This window comes from Ahaetulla prasina, chromosome 12 (assembly GCF_028640845.1).
Source record: "Ahaetulla prasina isolate Xishuangbanna chromosome 12, ASM2864084v1, whole genome shotgun sequence".
NCBI classification, from domain to species: Eukaryota; Metazoa; Chordata; class Lepidosauria; order Squamata; family Colubridae; genus Ahaetulla; species Ahaetulla prasina.
The window spans coordinates 29,512,085-29,536,223 of NC_080550.1; the positions used below are offsets into that span (position 1 = coordinate 29,512,085).

The following is a 24,139-nucleotide window of genomic DNA, read 5'->3' on the forward strand; positions in this document are numbered from 1 at the left end:
CGTCGGAACCCGCCCCTTGCAAGCGGAGGGCGGGCTAGCCTAGCCTCGCCCCGTCTCGGGGGCTGCGGCGGCCTTTGCTAAGGGGCGGCGGGGTGGGCGAGGATACAGAGAGGAGGAGGAAGAGGAGGAGGGGGGAGGAGGAAGAAGAGAAGGAGAAAGAGGAAGAAGAGGAGGAGGAAGAAGATTAGGAGGAGGGGAAAGGAGGAAGACGAGGAGGAGGAGCAGGGATTCCTCCCCCCTCCAGCTGAAAGACTGGCACGGGATGATGGAAAGGGGCCGATTTTGGCTTGGCACCAACCCCGGGCGAGAGGGAGGTGGGCTGCACGGAGCCTCCAGCGGCAGCGCAGTCTACCTCTCCCGGGCGGGGGCTGGGAGGGCGAGACCCCTGGTCTGCTCAGGTGAGCGAGACCCAGGTGAAGGTTGTTCCTCAACCTTGGCAGCTGGAAGATGGGTAGACTTCAATTCCCCTAATTCCCCAGCTAGCATAGGTACAGGTCGTCCTTGACTTCGACGGTTTATTTAGTGACCATTCAAAGTTATAGAGGCACTGAAAAAAGCAACCTATTTTTCACACTTATGACCCTTGCAGCATCCTCATGGACATGTGACCAAAATTCAGACGCTTGAGAACTGACTCACATTTATGACAGTTGCAGTATCCTGGAGTCATGTAATGTCCCTTTTTGGGACCACATGACAAGCAAAGTCAACTGGGAAGTTGAATTTGCTTAATGACTCTGTGACTCACTTAACAACCACATTGATTTGCTTAACAGCGGTGGCAAGAAAGATTGTAAAATTCACTGAACAATTGTCTCGCTTAGCAGCCAAAATGTTGGGCTCAATTGTGGTCGTAAGTTGAGGACTAGCTGCACCAAGGTTGAGAAACGCTGCCCTAGACCTAGGTTTTAATTGTTTTGCAGTCACCACATTATTTATTTATTTTTAATTTATTTATTTTTGTCACAACAATATACACAAGCCTCACACAAAATGATTATATAGTATATAAACATATATATGAGGAAATATAAGGAAGTATAAGCATATATAAGAAAAAACAATAGGACAGGAACGGTAGGCACGTTTGTGCTCTTATGCATGCAAAACAATGATTAATAAACAATTAAATTAAATTAAAACAATGATTAATAATGTCGGGTTAAGTGGTTGTGTGAAGCAGGCCAATGCATGGGGGCAGAATTTGGGGGAATTTAAGCCCTCTTCCACCCCTCCCCCCTTGCATTCTAATCTCTATGATGCATCTGTGGGTAGAATTACAAACTGGCCTATACCTGCTTTGTTGTAATGTTGGGTTTGTTTATTTAAGGTGCTTTTCAGGTTTAGTAGAAATCAACTTTTCTCTGGCCTCCCAAATAAAATGCAATCCCGGAAACTCAGCTTTTGTCTTTGTTTTAATTCCTGGGGTAGTTAGAACCGTTCGGATTCTTTTTTAAACATTTTATTCTGTTTTTTTTTATATACCCAGGAAGTCAAAAAATATAATTTGTTGAAAGCATGCCACTCGTGGACTTAAATGGTAGCTATTTCCTGAACTGCTGGGAAATTCAAGGTGGAATTGGTCCCTTTTCCATTGACTGAGTTGGCTTTTTTCCTTCTCCTTTTTAATTACAGCTCCTTTTCTCTTTGAAATTGTACGGTGTGGTTTTTGACTAACCTTAATTATGCTGAAGTTGGAGCCTGGAAGAGTTGCAAAAGACTGTAACTTCTTTGAGACGGAGGTAGCCGAGGGCCAGGTCTGGCCTTTAAAGGGCTCTTCATTCCTGAAACTTGGCAGAGGAATCGAAGAAGCTAAATTGGCATTTAGTTTAAATTGCATTCATTTAAGAAATGAATAGGATTTTGGTGTCCTTGATGCTCTCTGAGCTTGACTTGCGCAGTTCAACCCTCAACTAGGACAAACGGTTGAGAGAACTACATATGTTTACTCTATTGAAGAGAAAGATCTGATCAAGGAGAGATCAAGGAGAGATTCAACCTGGAAATAAGGAGGAATTTTCTGACAGTGAGAACAATCAACCCAGGGAACAGAAGTTGCCTTTGGAAGTTGTGGGAGCTTCACCCCTGGAAGTTTTCAAGAAGGACTGGACTCCATCTGTCCGAAATGGTGCAGGACTGTGATGGCGAACCTAAGGCACGTGTGCCAGAGGTGGCATGCAGAGCCCTCTCTGTGGTCACGTGCGCCATTGCCATCGCCAGCTGTCTTCTGGTCTTCGAAGGTGCCTGAGCAACAGAAAACAGCCCCCAAACGGCCAAAACCTAGGCATGAGTGAGCTGGCCAGCTGGTCTTTGGGTTTCTCCGGTGCGCATGAAGACCAGCTAGCCAGCATGCATGCGTGCGCGTGCCGGAAACCCAAAGACCAGCTGGCTGGCGCGCACATGTGAACTGGGCAGTTGGTCTTCAGGTTTCCAGCGCTCCGATGCGCGCACTTGCAGGCGCATGCATGCACGTTCCAGTTTGGGCACTTGGTGCTGAAAAGGGTCCTCATCACTGGTGTAGGGTCTCCTCCTTGGGCGGCGGGGGTTGGACTAGATGACCTACAGGGTCCCTTCCAACTCTGTTTCTATTCTATTCCCATTCCCATTCCCATTCCCATTCCCATTCCCATTCCCTATTCTATTCTATTCTATTCTATTCTATTCTATTCTATTCTATTCTATTCATATTCATATTCATATTCATACTCTACCGTACCCTATCCTACCCTATTGTCTCCTACTGTAGAAGGATTAGGGGGACATGACAGCTGTCTTCCAGTACAGGTAGTCCTTGACTTACAACAGTTCATTTAGTGACCATTCAAAGTTACAACAGAACTGTAAAATACGACTTACAATCATTTTTCATAGTTACAACCTTTGCAGCATCCCCATGATCTTGTGACAAAATTCAGATGCTTGGTAACTGGTTCATATTTATGACCGTTGATGTGTCCCATGGTCACGTCGTCCCCTTTTGAGATCTTCTGACAAGTGAAGTCAGTGAGGAAGCCAGATTCACTTAACAACCAGGTTACTAACTTAATAACTTAAGCGATTCACTTAATTGTGGCAAGAAAAGTCGTAAAATGAGGAAAAACTCACCTTAACCAATGTCTCACTTCACAACATAAATGTTGGGCTCAATTGTGGTCATAAGTCAAGGTCCATCTGCATTGTAGCCAAGAAGCTGCATAGATGCCTGTCAAGGCTTGAGACGACTAGGGGAGTCTTCAACCGAGTTAGTCGTCTCCTCTCTAAAGGAGTGTTTACTTAATGCCATGTATTAATATATAATAAGTCTTACAGTATGTACACTGCATATTAATATTTATTATTCATGAATACGCAATATTAAGGCATTTAATCATTTTCACCAGTCAAATTGAAAAGAGAGTTTTGTGCCAGTTTGTGGAAGGAGTCTTTGGCTATGGGTCACACAGTGATGGGGTAAAAAAAAATGTTAGGATGATACCTGCTTGATCAAAGCACCATCTTGTTCACCTGTCCTCCCGCGTTTCCCCAGGAAAGGGGTTAAAAACAGTCAAGAGAACAGCCACAACCACACAGTTTTCCATCACCCCCACCCTGTAGGTACAGAAGGCAGAAAAGCAGATTTGAAAGGGACCTTGGAGATCTTCTAGTCGGAGCCCCTATCAAGGCAGGTGTCTTTATTTCAGCCTGGACAAATGGTTGTGCAATCTTTTCTTGAAAACCTCCAGTGAACATCCACAACTTACTGGTGTTTTGGTGGGCTATGAAGAGCTGGCTCTTTGCCCAGGCTTATCAGACTAGAGCTGGAAGGGACCTTGGAGGTCTTCTAGTCCAGCCCCCTGCTCAAGCAGGAGACCTTGCACCATTTCAGACAGATGACTGTTCAGTGTCTTTTTAAAAACCTCGAGTTATGGAGCACCCACAATGACTGAAGGCAAGCTGGATAATTGTCCTCACTGTTAGGAAGTTTCTTCTCAATTCCAGATTGCTTCTCTCTGATTAGTTTCCATCCAGTCTGGTTAGCATGGCTGCAGCCCCTTGTGTGTGCTAGGGGGGAGGTGTCTTTGCTTCTTTGTTTTAAAGGCTTATATTTTCTTACAAACTAAGAAAACATTCCTGTGAAGTGTTGGGGAGAGTTGGGTGTTGCACAAATTGTATTAATTAATTTGCTAAGCAAATGATGCACGTGAATGCTTCAATTGCTGTGAACAAAGGCGCTTGGGCATTTGTTAATAATTCCCTATTGGAGTCCCTCATTTTGTGATTACACAATTCTCACAGAAGAAGGTGGAATTTTGAAATCAGAGGGACACCAACTCCATGATGTTGGGATTATTGGGCAGATAGAATAAAAGTAAAATAAAATAAGCCAGGTCTGCTATCAAGTTTGATTCCTGGTGACATTGTGAAGGCATCTATGCAGTCTTCATGAAGACAGTATGGAAGTGGCTTGGCTATTGCCTTCTTGGTCTTCTCCAATCTAGAAGCTAAAGAGTGTTGGCCCCATTTGGTTTTCTGAGCTCAACCAAGGTTGATGGGTGCTGCTGCCACCTGCCAAAGGTTGAACTACCTAAATGAGCCTAAACTTGTAGCCAGCAATGCCTTCGACCAGCAAGGCAAGAATAGTCTAACCATGCAGAGGGCAGAGAAGAGCAACCAAGATGATGAGGGGACTGGAGGCTAAAACATATGATGAATGGTTGCAGGAACAGGGCCTGGCTAGTCTAGTGAAGAGAAGGATCAGGATATGATAGCAGTCTTCCAATATTTGAGGGGCTGCCACAGAGAGGAGGAAGGGGGTCAAGCTATTTTCCAAGGCACCTGAAAGCCAGACAAGGAATAATTCCATCCACTAGACTGGATGGAAACTGAACAAGGAGAGATTCAACCTAGAAATAAGGCAGAATTTTCTGACAGTGAGAACAATCAACCAATGGAACAGAAGTTGCCTTCAGAAGTTGTGGGAGTTTCATCACTGGAAGCTTTTAAGAAAAGACTGGACTGCCATCTGTCAGAAATCCTGCTTGGGCAGGGGAGTTGGACTAGATGACCTACAAGGTCCCTTCCAACTCTGTGTGACTCAATTAACAACTGTGGTGAGAAATATCATAAAATGAGACAAAACTCACTTAAATCCTCACTTAACAACATACATTTTGGGCTCAATTGTACTCGTAAGTTGAGGATACCTGTCGTTAGCTTCCACAATGGTTCATTTGGGGCTGGCTTAATCGGTTTGGTTGCACCTTGAGAGTCTCTGCAGAAATTGCAAATATTCCTGTCTGTCCAAAAAGCAGCTTGCATGATGTGAACCGACCTCCAGATCTGCTGTGTGAGCACACTCGCCCTCTCGCCTCTGGATTTGATTTACTTGGCTGTAGAAATATTAATGACCGCTACACATTTAAACAACAGTAACAACAACCCTCCTGAAGTAGGACAGGCCCTTGTCTTTTAGGCAATCGATGAAAAAGTAGAGCCAGCAGAACGATCTTGCTGGAATATCAATTTTTAATACTCTTGCATCTCCAAATTCTTTTTGGTGCATGCTCAGCTGCAGGCCTGTTTCATCCTTTTCTCATGGCTTCTGGATGAGAAGCGTTCTCTGCAAGGAAGGGAAAAGAATTTGAGCAGAAATGCCAACAGCTGGCATTTAAGTGTCTCTCAAAGCTCCATCTCAAAAACCCCGTGTTGTTTCTGTCAACGGAACCTTTATAGCTCACCCCCCACCCTGAATGGGTTCAAAGCCTTGAGGGAAACCATCTTTTGTTCTTCTTCCTCCATAACTTTTATACAAATGTCTCCCCTTCCCTTCCCTTCTTCCTTCCTTCCTTCCTTCTTCCTTCTCCTCTTCCTCTATTTCTTCTACTTATGCATCTGTCTTTACGCAAAAGAAAATATTTGTTCAACCTGTCGAAACCAGCACTGCGGGAGATCAAATAGAAGAATAGAATATAATTTTTATTGGCCAAGTGTGATTGGACACACAAGGAATTTGTCTTGGTGCATATGCTCTCATATATATGCAGGTGGAAATAAGCTTCCTTCCTCCCTTCTCTCTCTGATCTATCTACCTACCTACCTACCTACCTACCTACCTACCTACCTATCTATCTATCTATCTATCCATCCATCCATCCATCCATCCATCCTCCCTCCCTCTCCCTTTGTTCCCTCCCCTTCCCAAATTAAAACAACTTTGTAAAAAGAAATATAGAGGTGCTGTCAAATTGCGCTGGACTTCTTGCATCCACACAATTTTCTTGGCAGCATGACCTAATTTGTTTGCAATCTCTCTCTTCTCCCCCCTCCTGCCCACCCCACACCCTGGCCAACTGTCTGGTCCAGTTTATAGTCCTGGAATCATTCCTGATCTCCCAACCAAACGCTAAGGCCGCCCCCAGCTTAGCTTCCAGAGTCCAGACCAAATGGATAGATCTCTCTTGAAAGATGAGATCTTCCTTCAAGGATCCAGCTGAGGCAGCCTAAAACTGAATTTCTCTTTTACAGATCGTGGTCTTGACTCAAAGCAGTTTGTGACCAGTTACAATTCCAAAATCCTTTCCAGGCATATAATTAGTAAGCAGGACTTCCTCTTCTCACCTTGTGCACTTATTTTTCCTAAATGAATGCCTTTTTCTCCCCATTTCTTTTTCCTATCTTAGTTTCAACCCATTTCTCCAGCTTTTAGAGACGAGAAAGGAGTATTGGGTGTTGTTGTTTTTTGGCCATCTATACTATTAGCTTTCTTAACAATTTTGTGTCATCTGCAAATTTGATCAGCATTCGTCCTGCCTCTCAATACAGGACTTGGGTGAAAAGGTTGAAAGATAATGAGCCTAGAATGAAAATCTGGGGGTCACTTCTGGGACCCTTTCTGCAATTTCATGAGCCTATTCCAGCAAATATTCAGGGAGAACAATTTTCAAGCCAGCTCCTCAGCCAGCTAGCAGCCATGCCAGCCCTCTCCTCTTTAGCTACTTTGCTAGTTAGAATAATCATAAGCTACTTTGTTAAATTATTTGGTAAATCAAGATTGATTCTGTCCACAGTTCACACAATTCATTAAGGACATTTTTTAGCTAATTGGTTTGCCTGCTGATGATTGCAAGTGTTTGGTCTTTTCTTGCTGGTGATTGAAGTGCTAATTAACTATCCTTAAGTCAGATAAAACGATACCAGCGTGAAATCTGAGGCACCCTAAGTCCTAACCTTATCCTGTCTTGGTTACCTCTATTTGTTACTCACTGCAACCTCCTGATTTAGATTAGAGAATAACAGAGTTGGGACCTAGGAGGTCTTCTAGTCCAGGGGTCTCCAACCTTAGCAACTTTAAGACTTGTGGACTCCAAATCCCAGAATTCCTCAACCAGCAAAGCTAGTTCTAGAATCCCAGAATTCCTCAACCAGCAACCTGTTCTAGTCCAACCCCCTGCTCAAGCAGGAGACATCATTCCAGATAAGTAGCTGTGCAATCTCTTATTAAAAACCTCCAGTGATGGAGCACACACAACTTTGGGAGGCAAGCAAGCTGTTCCGCTGATTAATTCTTCTCACCTTCAGGAAATTTCTCCTTAGTTCTAGGTTGGATCTCTCTTTAGCAAAAACAGTAGCACTTAGACTTACATACTGCTTCACATTCTTTCCAGCCCTGTCTAAGCGGTTTACGTATTTTGTTGGGGGTGTTCCTTGGAACCCTAACATTACGTATACGAGTCAGCATATTGCCCCAACATTCTGGGTCCTCGTTTTGCTGATCTCAGAAGGATGGAAGATTGAATCAATCTTGAGCCGGTCAGGATCGAACTGCTGGCAATTGGCAGAGTTTGCCTGCGATACCACATTCTAACCACTGCGCCACCACGGCTCTGGAGCTTCCATCCATTACTTCTTGCCCTGTCCTCAGCTGCTATGGGGAATAGGTTGACCCCTTCGTTTCTATGACCGCCCCTCAAATATTGGAAAACTGAAGTCCATACATTTTTAAGTTGCTAGGTGGAGAGACACTGATATAAGTAGTCCTCAACTTACAACAGTTCATTTGGTGACCATTCAATGTTACAACAGCACTGAAAAAAATGACCTATGACCATTTTTTCACACTTATGGCTGTGGCAGCAATTTGGATGCTTGGCAAATGGTTCATTTTATGATGGTTGCCGTGTCTGGGGTCATACGGTCCCCTTTTGCGTCCTTCTGACAAGCAAAGTCAATGGGGAAGCCAGATTCACTTAACAACCGTGTTCCTAACTTAACAGCTGCAATGATTTACTTAACAACTGTGGGAAGAAAGGTCGTAAAATGGCGCAAAACTCACTTAACAAACATTTCATTTAGCAACATAAATGTTGGGCTCAATTGTGAACATAAGTCAAGGACTCCCCGTACAGATGTTCTCAACCAGTCACCAATGTCATTCACTTGGATTTCTATGCAAAAGAGGATCTTTTTGGTGGAAAATGGATCCCTTCCTTCCTTCCTATTATTTACATTCCTTTTGAATGCGTTACAGTACAGCTTTCAGTTGCTGTCTTCAAATTGTAAGAATTGCTCCACTAGGCCTCCTAAATTTACTAAAAGATATTTGCCTTCCTGTAAACTTATCTTATTTTTCACATTTACAGTCCACTGTGATGTATAAAGGCTGTGAGATAATATATTTATTAATCCTTAAGGTTCCCCAAGACTCAACTCTTCTGAAAAATAAATGTAGGTGCTGCATGCACTAAGGGACCAGGCATTTTTCTCCTAAAAAATTAAGATCCTGAATGTAGGGAGTCCTTGACGTACGACCTCAACTGAACCCAACATTCCTGTTTGTTAAGTGAAACATTTGTTAGGCAGGTTTTGCTCCATTTTACAGCCTTTCTTTCCACATTTGTTAAATGAACCACTGCAGTTGTTAAATTAGTAACATGGTTATTAAGTGAATCTTGTTTCCTCATTGACTTTGCTTGTCAGAAAAAGGATTCAAAAGTAGATTGCATGTCCTGAAGACACTGCAATCGTCATAAGTATGAACCAGTTGCCAAGTGCCTGAATTTTGATCACATGACCATGAAGATGCTGTAACGGTCATAAGTGTGAAAAAAAGTCATAAATCACATTTTTAAGTGATGTTGTAACTTCGAACAGTCAACTAAACGTTGTAAGTTGAGAGCTACCTGTACTTTTGACATTGGCAGGCTATGGAATTGCGGCACTATGTTTCAGAGATTAGAAACTGGAAGTCCTCTATTTTTTTTGTCCCAAATGGGAATTGTAAATGAAGAACAATCCAGCTGATCTATTGTTTAATAGATTAACACAGTTGGAAGGGACCTTGTAGGTCATCTAGTCCAACCCCCACTGCCCAAACAGGAGACTTTACACCATTTCTGACAAATGGTAGTCCAGTCTCTTCTTGAAAGCTTCCAGTGATGAAGCTCCCACAACTTCTGAAGGCAGCTTCTGTTCCGTTGGTTGATTGTTCTCACTGTCAGAAAATCCCTCCTTATTTCTAGGTTGAATCCCTCCTGGATCAGTTTCCATCCACTGTTCCTTGTCTGGCCTTCGGGTGCTTTGGAGAATAGGTTGACCCCCTCCTCTCTGTGGCAGCCCTTCAGATATTGGAAGACGGCTATCCTGTCTTCCCTGGTCCTTCTCTTCACTAGACTAGCCAGGCCCAGTTCCTGTAACTCTCCATCGTATGTTTTAGTCTCCAGTCCCCTAATCATCCTGGTTGCTCTTCTCTGCACTTAGTGTGGTGACTGAAACTGGATGCAGTACTCTAGGTGGGGCCTTATTAAGGCTTTAAAGAAGAACACCTAAATAAAGGGAGCCTTGGAATTTTTGGAATGGGGATGATGGACTCATCCAATACATCCAGACAAAGAATGGGAGGCAAGACAGATCTTGAATTTAGAGAGACAGATAAAGACATAAAAGGCAGGTTAGACTATGGCTCCCTACTTGATAATTTGCTGCGGAATTAATTCAAGAATCCTATTTCCCAGGTGGGCAATTGTTTAGCCTTCTTTGCAGTCAAAGGGACACGAGGCACCTTGAACACAAACTCATTTATTACACAACAGCCAGAGTTGCTATTGATTATAGCCCAGCGCTGATCAGATACTTGGAATTGTCTCCTTTGAGAGGGGTGTAACTCTAGCTCAGGTTTCTGAAGGGAAGATAGTAAACCCTGAGGTCAGAGAGAAAATGAAAGGTGGGTGTGACATTTCTTACAGAGAGTGGCCTTCATAAACTAGCTGGGTGTGACACAGGCTTCCTGCGGTTGTCTATCTCCCCTCCCTTTATATTTGGTCCTTTCTGCGTGAATGCTTCCCTGAAAAAGATGAAAAAAAGACCCAGCAGTTCCTGCTCCCACACTTGCAATCTAACCAGATACTTCACACAGCAGGAAAAGGGATATGCGAGGAAACAGCAAACAGAAAAATAACATGAAATTCAAATTCAGAATAGAACTGGGAGGGACCTTGGAGGTCTTCTAGTCCAACCCTATACAATTTGACACAAGTGTCTGTCTGGTCTCTTCTTAAAAACATCCAGTGACAAAACACCCACAACTTCTGAAGGCAACTTCTGTTCCACTGGTTAATTGTCCTCACTGTTAGGAGGTTTCTCCCTAGTTCTAGCTTTGTTTTCTCCTTGATTAGAATAGAGTAGTATAGAGCTGGGAGGGACCTTGGAGGTCTTCTAGTCCAACCCCCTGCTCGAGCAGGAGAACCTATACCATCTCAGACAAGTGACTGTGCAGTCTTTTCTTAAAAGCCTCCAGTAATGAAGCACTCACAACTTCTGGTGGCAAGCAGTTCCACTGGTTAATTGTCCCCACTGTTACGAGGTTTCCCTTAATTCCAGGTTGCTTCTCTTTTGATTGGTTTCCATCCATTGTTTCCTGTCCTGCCCTCTGGTGCTTTGGAGAATAATTTGACCCCCCTCTTCTTTGGGGCAGCCCCTCAGATACTGGAATCCTGCTACCACGTCCCCCCTAGTCCTCCTTTCCTCTACCAGCCATAGTCCCCAATTCAGACATTTAAAGATTCCTGTAATGAGCAGTTATAAAAACACAGGCAGCTCGGAAGCCCAGAGGACTATCCCAAGGGTGGCCTTGTCCTCTCGCTTAGGCCAGCTAGATAGAACTACAGGTAGTCCTCGACTTTGCAACAGTTCATTCAGTGACCGTTCAAAGTTAAAACGGCCCTGAAAAAAGAGACTTATGAACATTTTTCACATTTATGACCGTCGCAGCATCCCCTCGGTCACATGATCAAAATTCAGACGCTTGGCAACTGTCATGCACAGACAGTCCTCGACTTATGACCACAACTGAGCCCAACATTTAGGTTGCTAAGGGAATTTTGCCCCATTTTATGACCTTTCTTGCCACCATTGTTAAGTGATTGACTGCAGTAGTTAAGTTGGCAACAAGGTTGTTAAGTGAATCTGGCTTTCCCATCGACTTGGCTTGTCAGAAGGTCACAAGAGGGGGGACCCCAGGGGACACCGCAACCGTCATAAATATGAGTCAGTTGCCAAGTGTTGGAATTTTGATCACGTGATTACGGAGATGCTGCAACGATTGTGGAGAAACAGTCAGAAGTCACTTTTTTCAGTGCCATCGTAATTTTGAACGGTCGCTAAATGAACTGTTGTACACCGAGGACTACCTGTGTTTATGAGTTGCATCAACATCTTGGGGTCACACCCAGTGGTCAAATCCATTTCTTTTACTACTGGTTCTGTGGGCGTGGCTTGGTGGGCGTGGCAGGGGAAGGATACTGCAAAATCTCCATTCCCACCCTACTGTGGGGCCAGCCAGAGGTGGCATTTGCCGGTTCTCTGAACTGCTCAAAATTTCCGCTACCGGTTCTCCAGAACCTGTCAGAACCTGCTGGATTTCACCCCTGGTTACACCCCTTGGGGGCAAAGTCAACGGAGAAGCCGGATTCACTTAAGAACCATGTGACTAACTTAAGAACTGCGGTGATTCACTTAACAACGGTGGCAAGAGAGATCATAAAATGGGGCAAAATTCCCTTAACAAATGTCTCACTTAGCAACATAAATCTTGGGCTCAATTGTGATCATAAGTCGAGGACTATCTGTGCATGCCAGTTGCCAAGCATCTGAATTTTGATCACGTGACCGAGGGGAAGCTGCGATGGTCATAAGTGTGAAAAATGTTCATAAGTCCCTTTTTTCACTGCCGTTGTAACTTCAAACCATCACTAAATGAACTGTTGTAAGTCAAGGACTACCTGGAGTTCTGTCCAGCTGGCCTAAGCAAGAAGACAAAAACTCGCTTAAAAACTTTCTTGCTTAGCGATTTAGGAAATCTGGGACTCAATTGTGGTTGTAAGGCAAGGACCACTTGTAGTTAAAGAAAAAGCCTTTAGATCGGGATGAAATCAGGTTCTGGAGAACCGGTAGCAGAAATTTTGAGCAGTTCGGAGAACTGGCAAATACCACCTCTGGCTGGCCCCCGAGTAGGGTGGGAATGGAGATTTTGCAGTATCCTTCCCCCAGGAGTGGGGTGGGAAGATCCTTCCCCTGCACGCCCACAGAACTGGTAGTAAAAAAACTTGCATTCTACCACTGCTTTAGACATACAGTCTACAAGCATCTTCCCACCTTTTTAACGCATTCCCTCTTTGCAAGGGCGGTCCATATCCCAAAAGGTTGCCCATGGTTTCCCTGGAAACCATTTCCAAGAGCCCTTGCATGCCCCTGCATCTCAGTGCGGGGAGGAAGTGAGCTCACACTCACTCTGCCACGGTGGAAACACAAACTCCAGGCTTGCTATAGAACTATTATCACAGGCCCTTATTGCTTAATTTTTAACCGTTGTTTTGGGCTCCTCTCCAAAAGCCATATTAGCTGTCAAGCCGAGGAAGCCTCCATGAGCTGGTAATTGCAAGGCTCCATCTTTTATTCATGGGGAAACTCCCGGAGAGGATCCTTTGAAAGGCACACGCCTGTGTGTGTGTGCCTACGCATAAATAAAACCGGGGAGAAAGGAAGGAAGAATCTGAGGTTGTCAGAATATCGATCGAGAGACCATCAAGTGGAATTTTTGGTCCCCCCCTCCCCCCAAAATCCATCATTGGAAGTCTCCTCCAATGAGCCCTCTCCCTTCCCGCTGAAAATCCCGCTGGACAGTAACAAAAAGAAACCTTCCTGTCAAACACAGTTAGGGCAAGACAGCCCACCGGCCAAGGATAAAGCAAAGTGAAGGATCCTTGGTGGTCTCTGAGCTTGGTTGTTTTCTCACAGATGTTTCATTACCCAAACTAGGTAACATCATCAGGAGGAGCAGAAGGAGGAAAAGGACTGTGCTGTCCTTGGTACTCTCTGACCTTGGTTGTTGTCTTGCAGACGTTTCATTACCAAACTAGGAAACACCATCAGTGCTAGAAGGCAGTGGGGTTGAGGAGGAGAAGGAATAACAGGGCTGTGGTCTGATTGGTTATTAAGTTAGGAATATGGTTGTTAAGTGAATTTGGTTTTCCCATTGACTTTGCTTGTCAGAAGGTTGCAAAAGAGGATCACGGGACCCTGGGACAACACAACTGTCATAAATTTGAGTCAGTTGTGAAGCATCTGAATTTTGATCACATGACCTGGAGATGCTACAGAGGTCATAAGTGTGAAAAAGATTTTTTGGTGCACTTTGAACGGTCATTAAATGCACTGTATGCCCCTTCTCTCTCTGTGATCAAATCCACCCAACTCATTTAATATAAATTCTTGTTTTATTAAAAAAAAACAAAGTTGAACAAACAATTTCTTTGCTTGTGAAGTCAATGGTACCTGTGGGAGACCTTCATGTCCTGGAGTTTCACTCAACATCTCTTCACAGCTTTGGAAAGAGCACCAGATCAGCAACAAATAAGATTTTGTGTGTTCAGTACCAAACAAACCTATATTGTATTGCAACAAGGATTCCCAGCTCTCTAAATCGGTGTTTCTCAACCTTGGCCAGTGGAAGATGTGTGGACTTCAACTCCCAGAATTCCTCAGCCAGCTGAGCTGGCTGGGGAATTCTGGAAGTTGAAGTCCACACATCTTCCACTGGCCAAGGTTGAAAAACACTGTTCTAAATAGTACAATTGAAGCAGAGCAAATCATGAGTGTTGTCATGTACTTCCCAACTAGTTATTTAGTTCTCCAGTTTTCAAGAAATGAACTTGCAGATGCAAAGGACCTGGAATTCTTTGGGAAAACCAGGAAGTATGGGAGAAGGAAAAATAGGTAGGAGTGGAACTGGGTAGGGACAGTGATATTAAGCAATCATTCTAACAAGAGCTCCACTTTCTTGGAAATGTTCTTCAGCTTTCATTTGAAATTTATGTGGATCAAAAACGTACATAGGTAGCATTTTGCTGGTGATCAAATTGTTTATTTACTTTGTGATCCTGCAAAATGATACCCCATGAGAGCTTCCTCACTTTTGAGGTTAAACTATCAAGTGGATCTGCCCCATTTGTGAGTTTGTCCTGCTCAGCCAGTTGGAGCTCCAGATTTTGCATCAAGCTTTTTGTGTCAGGAAGGCACCTTGCAAAGCTGTTAGGCATGTTTAATCGGCATGATTGAGTCCTGTGGGCAAAACAATGTCTTGGCCTCTAGAACACCAACCCTCCAAAGGGATCTTCGAGGTGTATTTGGAAGTTAGTCCTCCAGAATTCCCAAAGCAAATTCCCAATTCTGAAAGTGTTCTGAGGAATTTTGGGAGCTGCAGTCCCCAACTTTGAGGTTTTTCTAGAGCAGGGGTCGGCAACTGGTGGCTCTAGAGCTGCATGTGGTTCTTTCATCCCTCTGCTGCAGCTCCCTGTCACCGGTCAGCTCCACAATTGATAAGAGCTTTCAGTTAGGACAGGTAGAGGAAAAAGGACACCACGCTAGGAGGAGAGTCTATGGTGGGGCAACTGGACTTCTGGTTGGCTCCAGAATTGAACTGGGGGCTTCCAGTTAGGACCTTTGTGGCTCTTTGAGTGTTTAAGGTTGCTGACCCCTGTTCTAGAGGAACCACTCCAGGAGGAGCTGGACATTAAAACATGAGATGTAAAGTACACCCCACATTGATAAAGAAGAAGATGAAACTTGTTGAATCAGGATGAGGAGTTGAAATGAGAATCATTTTAATCCTTTTGGTCAAGCCTGTCAGTGGGCAATTGCTTGGATGGAAATTTGCAGACAATCTTTTCAAAGGTGTCTTTACCATTGTCTTCTTCCTAGGATTGAAAAGGACTGACTCTTGGCCTTTACTATAGACCAGGGATGTCCAACCTTGGCAACTTTAAGACTTCTGAACTTCAACTCCCAGAATTGCCCAGCCAGAATTCTGGAAGTTGAGGTCCACAGGTCTTAAAGTTGTCAAGGTTGGACACCCCTGATATGCAGACCCTCCAATTAGCAAGAGACACCCCCTCCCCCCATACAAGGGCTGGCTCCATCCAATATGTCAAACTATAGTGAGGTTTAATATTGGCTTAGCCTACGTGAATCCAACCAACTGTAGATGATCGGAATTTGAAACCATGATTGCACAGTGCAAACTGTGAATAAGGCATATGTTCAAGTAGAATGCTAAACCCCCACCAGTGGGATGAGAACTCTTGAGAATTCAGCCACTCTGATGGCTGAAGAAAAATGATAAACATCTTCCTTCGGCAAGCACCACAATAAGACACACACTTTGTAGCAGTAATGTAGGTCCAAGGTCTACGATGTCTAGTAATCCATCTGTTGAGCAGCTGCTAAATGCGAGAGAATGTATAATAGAAGTGCTGTGGCCAAGAGACCCAACACTCCTGACGGAGAGTGGCATCAAAAAAGGTATCAAAAAAACCAAAAAATCTACTGAAGATCCAGGAATGGATCCTATGGACCAAAGCCCAAGAGAGCTGCTCTTGTGGCTTTCTCCTCATTTTAAGGACTCGTGTTGATTTAAAATAAATGGGGAGGAGGAACAGAAGGAGGAAGACAAGATCGCCTAGACAGCAGCCTGTTAAGAGAAAGCTACATAATCATGGTTTAATACTGGAGGCTCTTAAAAAACTAATGACTGGAGAAGCATCAGCTGGGAAAGAAATTGATATGCCGTTGCTCCTTCCCTCACAAATTGATGTTTTAGATCTTTTGGCACAAAGCAGATGGTTAATCATAGCATATCAATGTCTATGGAGATTCTCAGTCATCCAGGTCATAGTTGTCTCAGAAGTGAACTGCTTTTTTTTAGGAGGAGGAGGAGGAGGAGAAGAAGTAGTAGTAATAGTAGTAGTAGTAGTAGTTTTGTGTCTCATCCAAGAAGCTTTATCTGTTTGATGACTTCATCATCACACAACTGATGAAGCTTCTTGGATGAGAAGCAAAATGTCTTCTTCTTCCTCAAAAAAAGTCAATTTGCCTTTTGAAAAGAAGCATCTTTGAGACATAGCATATCAAGAATTCACTTAACTTTTCTCCTGTAGACAGGCAGGAATTAAAGGTAGGCTAACATGATAGAAAAATCCACCTCTCAGATTTTCTGGTGCCTCCGTTGCCTTCTCTTCAGACCTCATGAGATATGGAGGGACGGGTATGTCAGAAGATCCTGGACTGATTGGTTTGGGGGAAGAGGTGATGGACTCAGTGGGATCTCTGGTAACAGAGAACCTGACTTGTTCTCACCCAAATTTTGGTTCCCTCCTTGGCCTGCTGTTTCAGGTGAGCTCATCCCCAAATCATGGATCTGAAGAACTGGAAAGTTCAAGGAAAGTAGCATTTGCAGAAAGTTTCAATGGGAGAGAAATTAAGGCTGTAGAGGTGTGGTTAAACACGTTCTCTCCATGCCAGGAGGAGATGGTTCTCACTGCTTTGGGTTATGTGAAGCTTATAGTATTTTGCTCTTGTTAGTCTCTGTGGCGTTTGATGGATTGAGGCTGAACTAGGAGAAGAAAAAGGAGAAACGGGGGTATGACTTTCAAGAAAGTTTCTCAGAACTTCTCCACAAATCTTCTGATGACGTTATCTGTCTAGAGCTCTTTGATCATCTTTCAAGTCAGGTGAAAAAAGAGGCTCTAAGGTGGGACAAGCAACTATCTTGTCCAAGAGCCTCAGCTCAGCAACTTCCTGACCTTTTAGATGCAACCTTCCAGACTTGGACAACCAGCTGCTACGGAACTTGGATTTTCAAATCTTCGTCTTCATCCAAGTCGCTGGTACAATCTGCGGGCTCTTCTGGACCAAAGCGTGACCCACGCATTTTCCCAAAAAGAGGGAGGTTCTGCTGCCGGCGAAGTCTGTCCCACAAAATAGAGAAGAAGCCTCCTTAGATATTTTAGCATGTATTTTGACAATTACATTTAAGCAGATGGGCAAGCAAGCATTGGAGTAAATATTTAAGAACAGCCATCTTGGATCATCCAAAGCTTCATCTAGGGCAGGAGGGGTTGTTGCCACGGCTACTTTGAGACTTGTAGACTTCAACTCCCAGAATTCTTCAGTCAGCAAAGCTGGCAAACTCACGGCCGGCAGGCCAGATGCATTACATGCTGGCTCCACCCCCGCCCGGTTTAGAGAAGGGGAAAAAAAGTCCCAATGTCACATGACGCTGCTGTGACGACACGAGATTGACACCCCTGATTAGGCAAGGGTTGGGAATGATGGCCCTTTCATGACTTGGACATGGATTTCAACTGCTGGCTCAGGAATTCTGGGAGTTGAAGTCCACAAATTAAGGGGCCATGGCTCCCCAGCTATGATATTCTAGGGCAGGGGTGTCAAACTCAAGGCCTGGGGGCCGGATCCGGCCCATGGGGGGCTTAGAACTGGTCCACGGGGCCGCCCTGGAAACAGAGAAGGACCGGTCCGCGGCGCCTCTGCCATATCTGCTTACTAGCTGGACGCCCATGCTTCACTTCGAAACTATGTGACTGGGTGTGATAAATTGACACTTAAAGCCTGAAACTTAATGTAGAATGTGTAGCTCCGTAGCATCAGAAGATGTTAATATAAGGCAACTGGCAGTTGGAAGAGTTCTTTTCAGGTGGGGAAGGGAGAAGAACATCTAACTCCTTAGCATCAGAGCGAGAGAATATAATACTAAGGATCTGGTGGTCATTTCAAAAAATCCTTTAATTTTATCTGCTGCCTATGTCACTGTGGGGGCCACAACAGTAAAAACGAAGAAACCAAAAGAAGGTAAATACAGTCTTAACTGAGCTGCATAGGGAATTCTGGGAATTGAAATCCACAAATCTTCAAGTTGCCAAGGTTGAGAAACATTTGCTTTAAATGCTCGGAAAGAAACCAGTCTTTCCCCTGAAAAGATTAAAAAAGATAGAAATAGATCTGGGCCCACTTGCTTCCAAAACTATTCCTTTATATTTAAATGTCATCCAATTAAGAGGGTGTAACTGGCTGATAAAATTGCATCTGGACAATCTCCCCCGGCCGCCAAACTCCAATGTTTTCAGTTAGCACAACACAATTTTTGATTAAATCAAAACTTTTCCCTGAATCCATTAGGCAACAATGGAATGTCATTTGTGGTGCCTTCAAGGAATGGGATCGGAGGAGGGTTTGGTTGATGGAAGGATTTACATCTCCCTGGACGTTCGTTATTTATAAATAAAAGTCTAATGCTCTCCCCTGATCGCAGATACTTGCAGCTATTTAATGTACGTGCATGTGGCTCGGAGGCAATACAATTAGGAAGCAACAAAAAAGATGTAGAAATGGATGAGGATAAGGGTGAGCTTCTGAATTCTCCAGGCCTTTTTAGCAAGCAAGTTGTTACAAAAAAATGAAAAAGGAGGAAGATGCAAAGACCCCACCCCCAAAAGTAGGTCAAGCTGCTTCAGCCCCCGAGGGCTGCTCTACAAAGTCCGTCCAAAGACAGAAGATGCTGAAACATTTAAGACCTAGACTCAATGTGCAGGAACAAGCGGTTATTCCTCTTTGAATCACGGGTCTCAGGCTAGGGACACAGCAGTAATAAAGACATATCCAGAACTATTCAATGTCCTCACCTTCTGAAATTGAGAATCTGAGCTTTAAAGCTTGCAAGCAGCCTTCAAACTCAAATTGAGAATAGAGCTGGAAAGGGACCTTGGAGGTCTTCCAGGTTCTCCTGATTGAGCAGGGGGCTGGACTAGAAGACCTCCAAGGTCCCTTCCAGCTTTTTAAAAAAAATTTGCATTTATATCCCGCCCTTCTCCGAAGACTCAGGGCGGCTTACACTATGTTAGCAATAGTCTTCATTCTATTTGTATATTTATATGCAAAGTCAACTTATTGCCCCTAACAATCTGGGTCCTCATTTTACCTACCTTTTAAACGATGGAAGGCTGAGTCAACCTTGGGCCTGGTGGGACTAGAACCTGCAGTAATTGCAGGCAGCTGCTGTTAATAACAGACTGCATTAGCAGCCTGAGCAACAGAGGCCTGTTCCATTCCATTCCATTCCTATTATTACCCTCTGCTCAAGCAGCAGACCAGTGATGGCTAACCTTCTGGGCCACCAGAAGTATGGAAACAGGCTGTTTCCTGCATCTGGAGGACCTTGGGGGTGGTGGGGAAGGCCTGATTTTCCTTCTCCCCAGCCTTCAGAGCCTTTCTAGGAGTTTGGGGAGGGCAAAAACAGCTTTCCCCACCCCCCCAGAAACCCTCCGGAAGACGAAAATGGCCCATCTGCCAACTTCCAGTCCCACTGGAAATGGCAAATGGACCATTTCCGGCCTCCGGAGGGGCGAGGAAGGGCGTTTTCGCCCTCCCCAGACTCCTAGAAAGGCTCTGGAGTTTGAGGACAGGGAAAAACGGTCTTCCCCACCACCCCCTGAAGTCCTCCAGAGGCAGGAAACAGCCTGTTTCCCTACTTCTGGTGAGCCCAGAAGGCCCGAAAATCAGCTGGCGCACTGGAGCTGAGTATGGCTATGTGTGCCACCTGTGGCACGCGTGCCATAGGTTCGCCATCACGGCCCTATACCATATCAGACAAGTGACTGTCTAAAAAGTAAAAGTAAAGGTTCCCTTCGCACATATGTGCTGGTTGTTCCCGATTCTAGGGGGTGGTACTCATCTCCGTTTCAAAGCCGAAGAGCCAGCGCTGTCCGAAGACGTCTCCATGGTTATGTGGCCGGCATGAGTCAATGTCAAAGGCACACGGAACGCTGTTATGTTCCCACCAAAGGTGGTCCCTATTTTTCTAGTTGCATTTTTTACGTGCTTTCAAACTACTAGGTTGGCAGAAGCTGGGACAAGTAACAGGAGCTCACCCCGTTACGTGGCACTAGGGATTCTAACCACTGAACTGCTGACCTTTCGATCAACAAGCTCAGCGTCTTAGCCACTGAGCCACCAGGTCCCTTAAGTGACTGTCTATTCTCTTCTTAAAATCCTCCAGTGATGGAGCGCCCACGATTTCTGAAGGCAAGTTGTTCCACTGGTTAATTGTCCTCACTGTTAGAAAGTTTCTCCTTAATTCTAGGTTTCTTCTCTCCTGGATTAGTTTCCATCCATTGTTTCTTGTCCTGACCTCTGGAACCCCTTCCTCTTTGTGGCAGCCTCTCAAATACTGGAATCCTGCTATCATGTCCCCCCACCCCAGTCCTTCTTTTCTCTAGATTAGCCATAGCCAATTCCTGCAGCCGTTCTTCCTATGTTTTAGTCTCCAGGCCTTTATGCTGCTGGCCTCCGCAATTGGGCATTCTCAGCATTGTGAGCTCCCTGATCTTCCCAGCATTAAGTTTCACCCTGAGAAAATTTATGTGCGGGGTTTCCAATCCAAAGCCACAAAGCCTGAATAGAGAGAGAACCCTCGCCTTGCATTCTCTCGGCACAGCTACCTGACTTCAGCTGCTTTTTACTGGAAAAAGCATGCATTATTTAAGGTGGGGGTGGGTGGGTGGGGATCTCTCGGAGGGGGTGCTGAGGAAGGCTCCATTATTCTCCTTTGATTTAATGGCGGCCTCCCCAATAAAACAAGAAGATAAAAATCATATCCTCCCTCTCCTCTCTCCTCTTTTCTTTGCAACAAAGGGGGGGGGAAGAGAGAGAGAGAGAGAAGCAGCTGCCTTGTCTTTTCGATGGAGCAGAATCGATCTGTCTGACAGACATTTCAATGTTTTATTGCTAGAGAAGCACACATCCAAATTAAAAAAAAACAAAACCCTTTCTAAAAGGCCATAAAATTAAAGTATCTCTTAAAGGCACTTTGCTCAGAGTGGATCCTCTCCAACCTGGCTCTTCCCCGCCAGACCTTTTCTCTCCTCTCCTGGGTTGTGAGACCTTCAAACACAACATTCTCCTGCCCCTCCAGTCACGAAAGGGGCTGCACAATGTGAACTGCCAACAAAAGGGTAGCGTGCACAAGAGATTCCTGCATGCAAGGTGGCTGCGGAAGTGCGGTGGGAGTAGTGGTTAACAAAAGCCACCATGTCTGAGATGGTCTAGGTTCTCCTGCTTCAGCAGGGGGCTGGACTAGAAGACCTCCGAGGCCCCTTCCAGCTCTGTTCTGTTCTGTTCCATTCCCTTCCGTTCTGGGCCATGCCATGCCATGCCATATAATAGAGTTGGAAGGGGCCTTGGAGGTCTTCTAGTCCAACCTCTTGCACAAGTAGGAGACCCTACATCATTTCAGACAAATGCCTGTCCAGTCTCTTCTTAAAATCCTCCAGTGATGGAGCGCCCACAATTTATGGAGGCAATTTCTGTTCTGTTGTTTGATTGTCCTCACTGTTCGGAAGTTTCTCCTTAATTCCAGGTTGCTTCTAGCATAGTTGCAGCATAATCTAGAGCAGCGGTTCCCAAGAACTTTAAGACATGTGGACTTTAACTCCCACAATTCCCCAGCCACATTCAAATTCAGAATAGAGCTGGAAGGGACCTTGGAGGTCTTCTAGTCCACCCCCCTGCTCAGACAAGACACCCCACACCATTTCAGATAAGTGACTGTCTAAACTCTTAAAAGCCTCCAAAGATGAAGCACCCACAATGTCTGAAGGCCAGCTGTTCCACTCGTTAACTGTTCTCACTGTCAAGGAAATTTCTCCTTAATTCAGGATAGAGCTGGAAAGGATATCATGGGAGTTGAAATCCCTGTTCTTGGCCCGGTTTTTGGAAGTGGCATGCCCTGACCGTCTTCTTCCCAGGACTAAGAGATGGGGACTAGCCCAAGGTCCCTCAGCTGGTGAGGTGCCTCAGACAGGATTAGAACTCACCATCTCCTGGTTTCTAATCCAGTGCCTTTAATTGCTTGCTCAGATAAATAGCTAGGTAAGTATTATGGATCTCCTGTCACTGAATATGCAGGCATGGAGGAAGAAAAGCAGCGAAACATCTGGGAGGCCAGCCTGAGTAGATCAAAAGGAGGAGAAAGATTTAGCTCTTCCCTGGTTGATCTGCTGTCCCCCCGGCACACGAGAAAACCCAGAATGTCCCACTCTCTGATGGTGCTCCTCAAGATTTGGATATCACTTCTGGAATTTGTGCTTGTGAAGAAAAAAAATGAAATTTTGATCTTGGTTTTGTTGATTTAGAAAGATTTGGTGTTATAGAAATGGCTAGTTATATATTAATGTGTAAAAGCCAAAAGTGGAGCTTGGAGTGTGTTTATCCTGTACTGTGCTAGGAAGAGTTGGAAGTCAATGCCCCCTTTTCTTTCTTTTTCTCTTCCCCCTTGTATAGAATAGAATAACAGAGTTGGAAGGGACCTTGGAGGTCTTTTAGTCCACCCCCTGTTTAGGCAGGAAACAGTACAACACTTTAGACAAATGGTTATCCAACATCTTCTTAAAAACTTCTGGAGGCAAGTTGTTCCACTGGTTAATTGTTCTAACTGTCAAGAAATTTCTCCTTAGTTCGAGGTTGCTTCTTTCCTTGATTAGTTTCTACCCATTGCTTCTTGTCCTGCCCTCAGGTGCTTTGGAAAATAGCTTGACCTCCTCCTCTCTGTGGCAGCCCCTATAATATTGGAAGACTGCTATCGTGTTTCCCCTGGTCCTTCTCTTCACTAGACTGGCCATGCCCAGTTCCTGCAACCGTTCATCGTATGTTTTAGCCTCCAGTCCCGTAATCATCTTTGTTGTCTTCTCTATACTGCTTCTAGAGTCTCAACATTTTTTTTCATCATTCAAAACTGAATGCAGTATTCTTAATTCTTAATAAAAATATTAAATTTGGGAAAGACAAAAAATGGCTTGCTGATCCAGCATGATACCTTCTGCCTGACCCCTTTTTCTCTCCTGGAAGATGCCGCCTCCTTCTCCTGACCCAGTCAATCCAGGAGACCATGGCCCCACCTGGCTGGGTCTCCTCTCAAGACCCCATGGCAGCTTCTTGCCAAGATGCCCTCTTTTGCCCAACCATCACTCTTCTGAGCAACCCCCCCCCTTCCTCTCCTCTCTAATTATAGCTGCAGCCAATTTGCATGTTGTGTTCAGCTCATAAATTACCAGGAATTTTCGGGGAGAAGGCTTCTCTTTTAATTGGTTTGGAGTTCCTCAGAAGAGAACAAAATTGGAAACTGAGAAGAGAGCAATAAATATTTTAAAAGTGGAAGAACAAGAGGAGGAGGAGAAGGAGATGGTGGTGGAGGAACCAGGAGCTGTGATAGAAATGGAGACCAGGATACAAGCCCTGTTATGTTGTTATGTAAAGGAAAACTGAAGACAGATTGTCTTTTTCAGCCTGACTTTTCTCCTACGAGGAGCAAAGGGAAGTGAAGAGTTTCTAGATTGGACAATGTTTCTCTGCATTTGTGGAGCAGCAGAGGTAGAAGACCTGGCTCACTTCCTATTTGATTGTTGCCTCTACAAGAGGGTGAGTGTTATGTATTCTGGTATGTACCTTTAAATATTTGGGCGGGAAATCAGCACGTTGCTGATTGGACGAAGCCGCCAGTAGAACTGTATAAAAGGAGAGGTTTTTCCCCCAGCCTGTTGCTGGGTTCACCATATATTAAAGAGCTGTTGTCACTACCCTGGTCTCCAGCCTCGTTACTTCCAGAACTTAACACTGGCGACGAAGGTGGGATTTCGAGGCTGAGGAGAACCAGAACCGAGCTGAAGCACGATAGACCCGAACCCAGCAAACACAGGGCAGAAAAGCGGAGATGGCCAGTTACACTCCGCCCGCACCGTTTGACCTGGCTAAAGAGAAATGG

General features: G+C 44.7%; 1 protein-coding gene across 1 annotated transcript in view; it reads right to left on the reverse strand.

Annotated features, from left to right (window-relative positions):
* Positions 1 to 12,570: 12,570 nt before the first annotated feature.
* The window catches only part of CCDC102A (coiled-coil domain containing 102A), a 79,569-nt gene continuing 68,000 nt past the window's right edge, over positions 12,571 to 24,139 (reverse strand). The window contains exon 9 of the mRNA XM_058155234.1: positions 12,571 to 17,276. Within this exon, the coding sequence (XP_058011217.1) occupies positions 17,150 to 17,276 (127 nt within the window). The 3' untranslated portion in view covers positions 12,571 to 17,149. The remainder of the gene's footprint in view (positions 17,277 to 24,139) is intronic.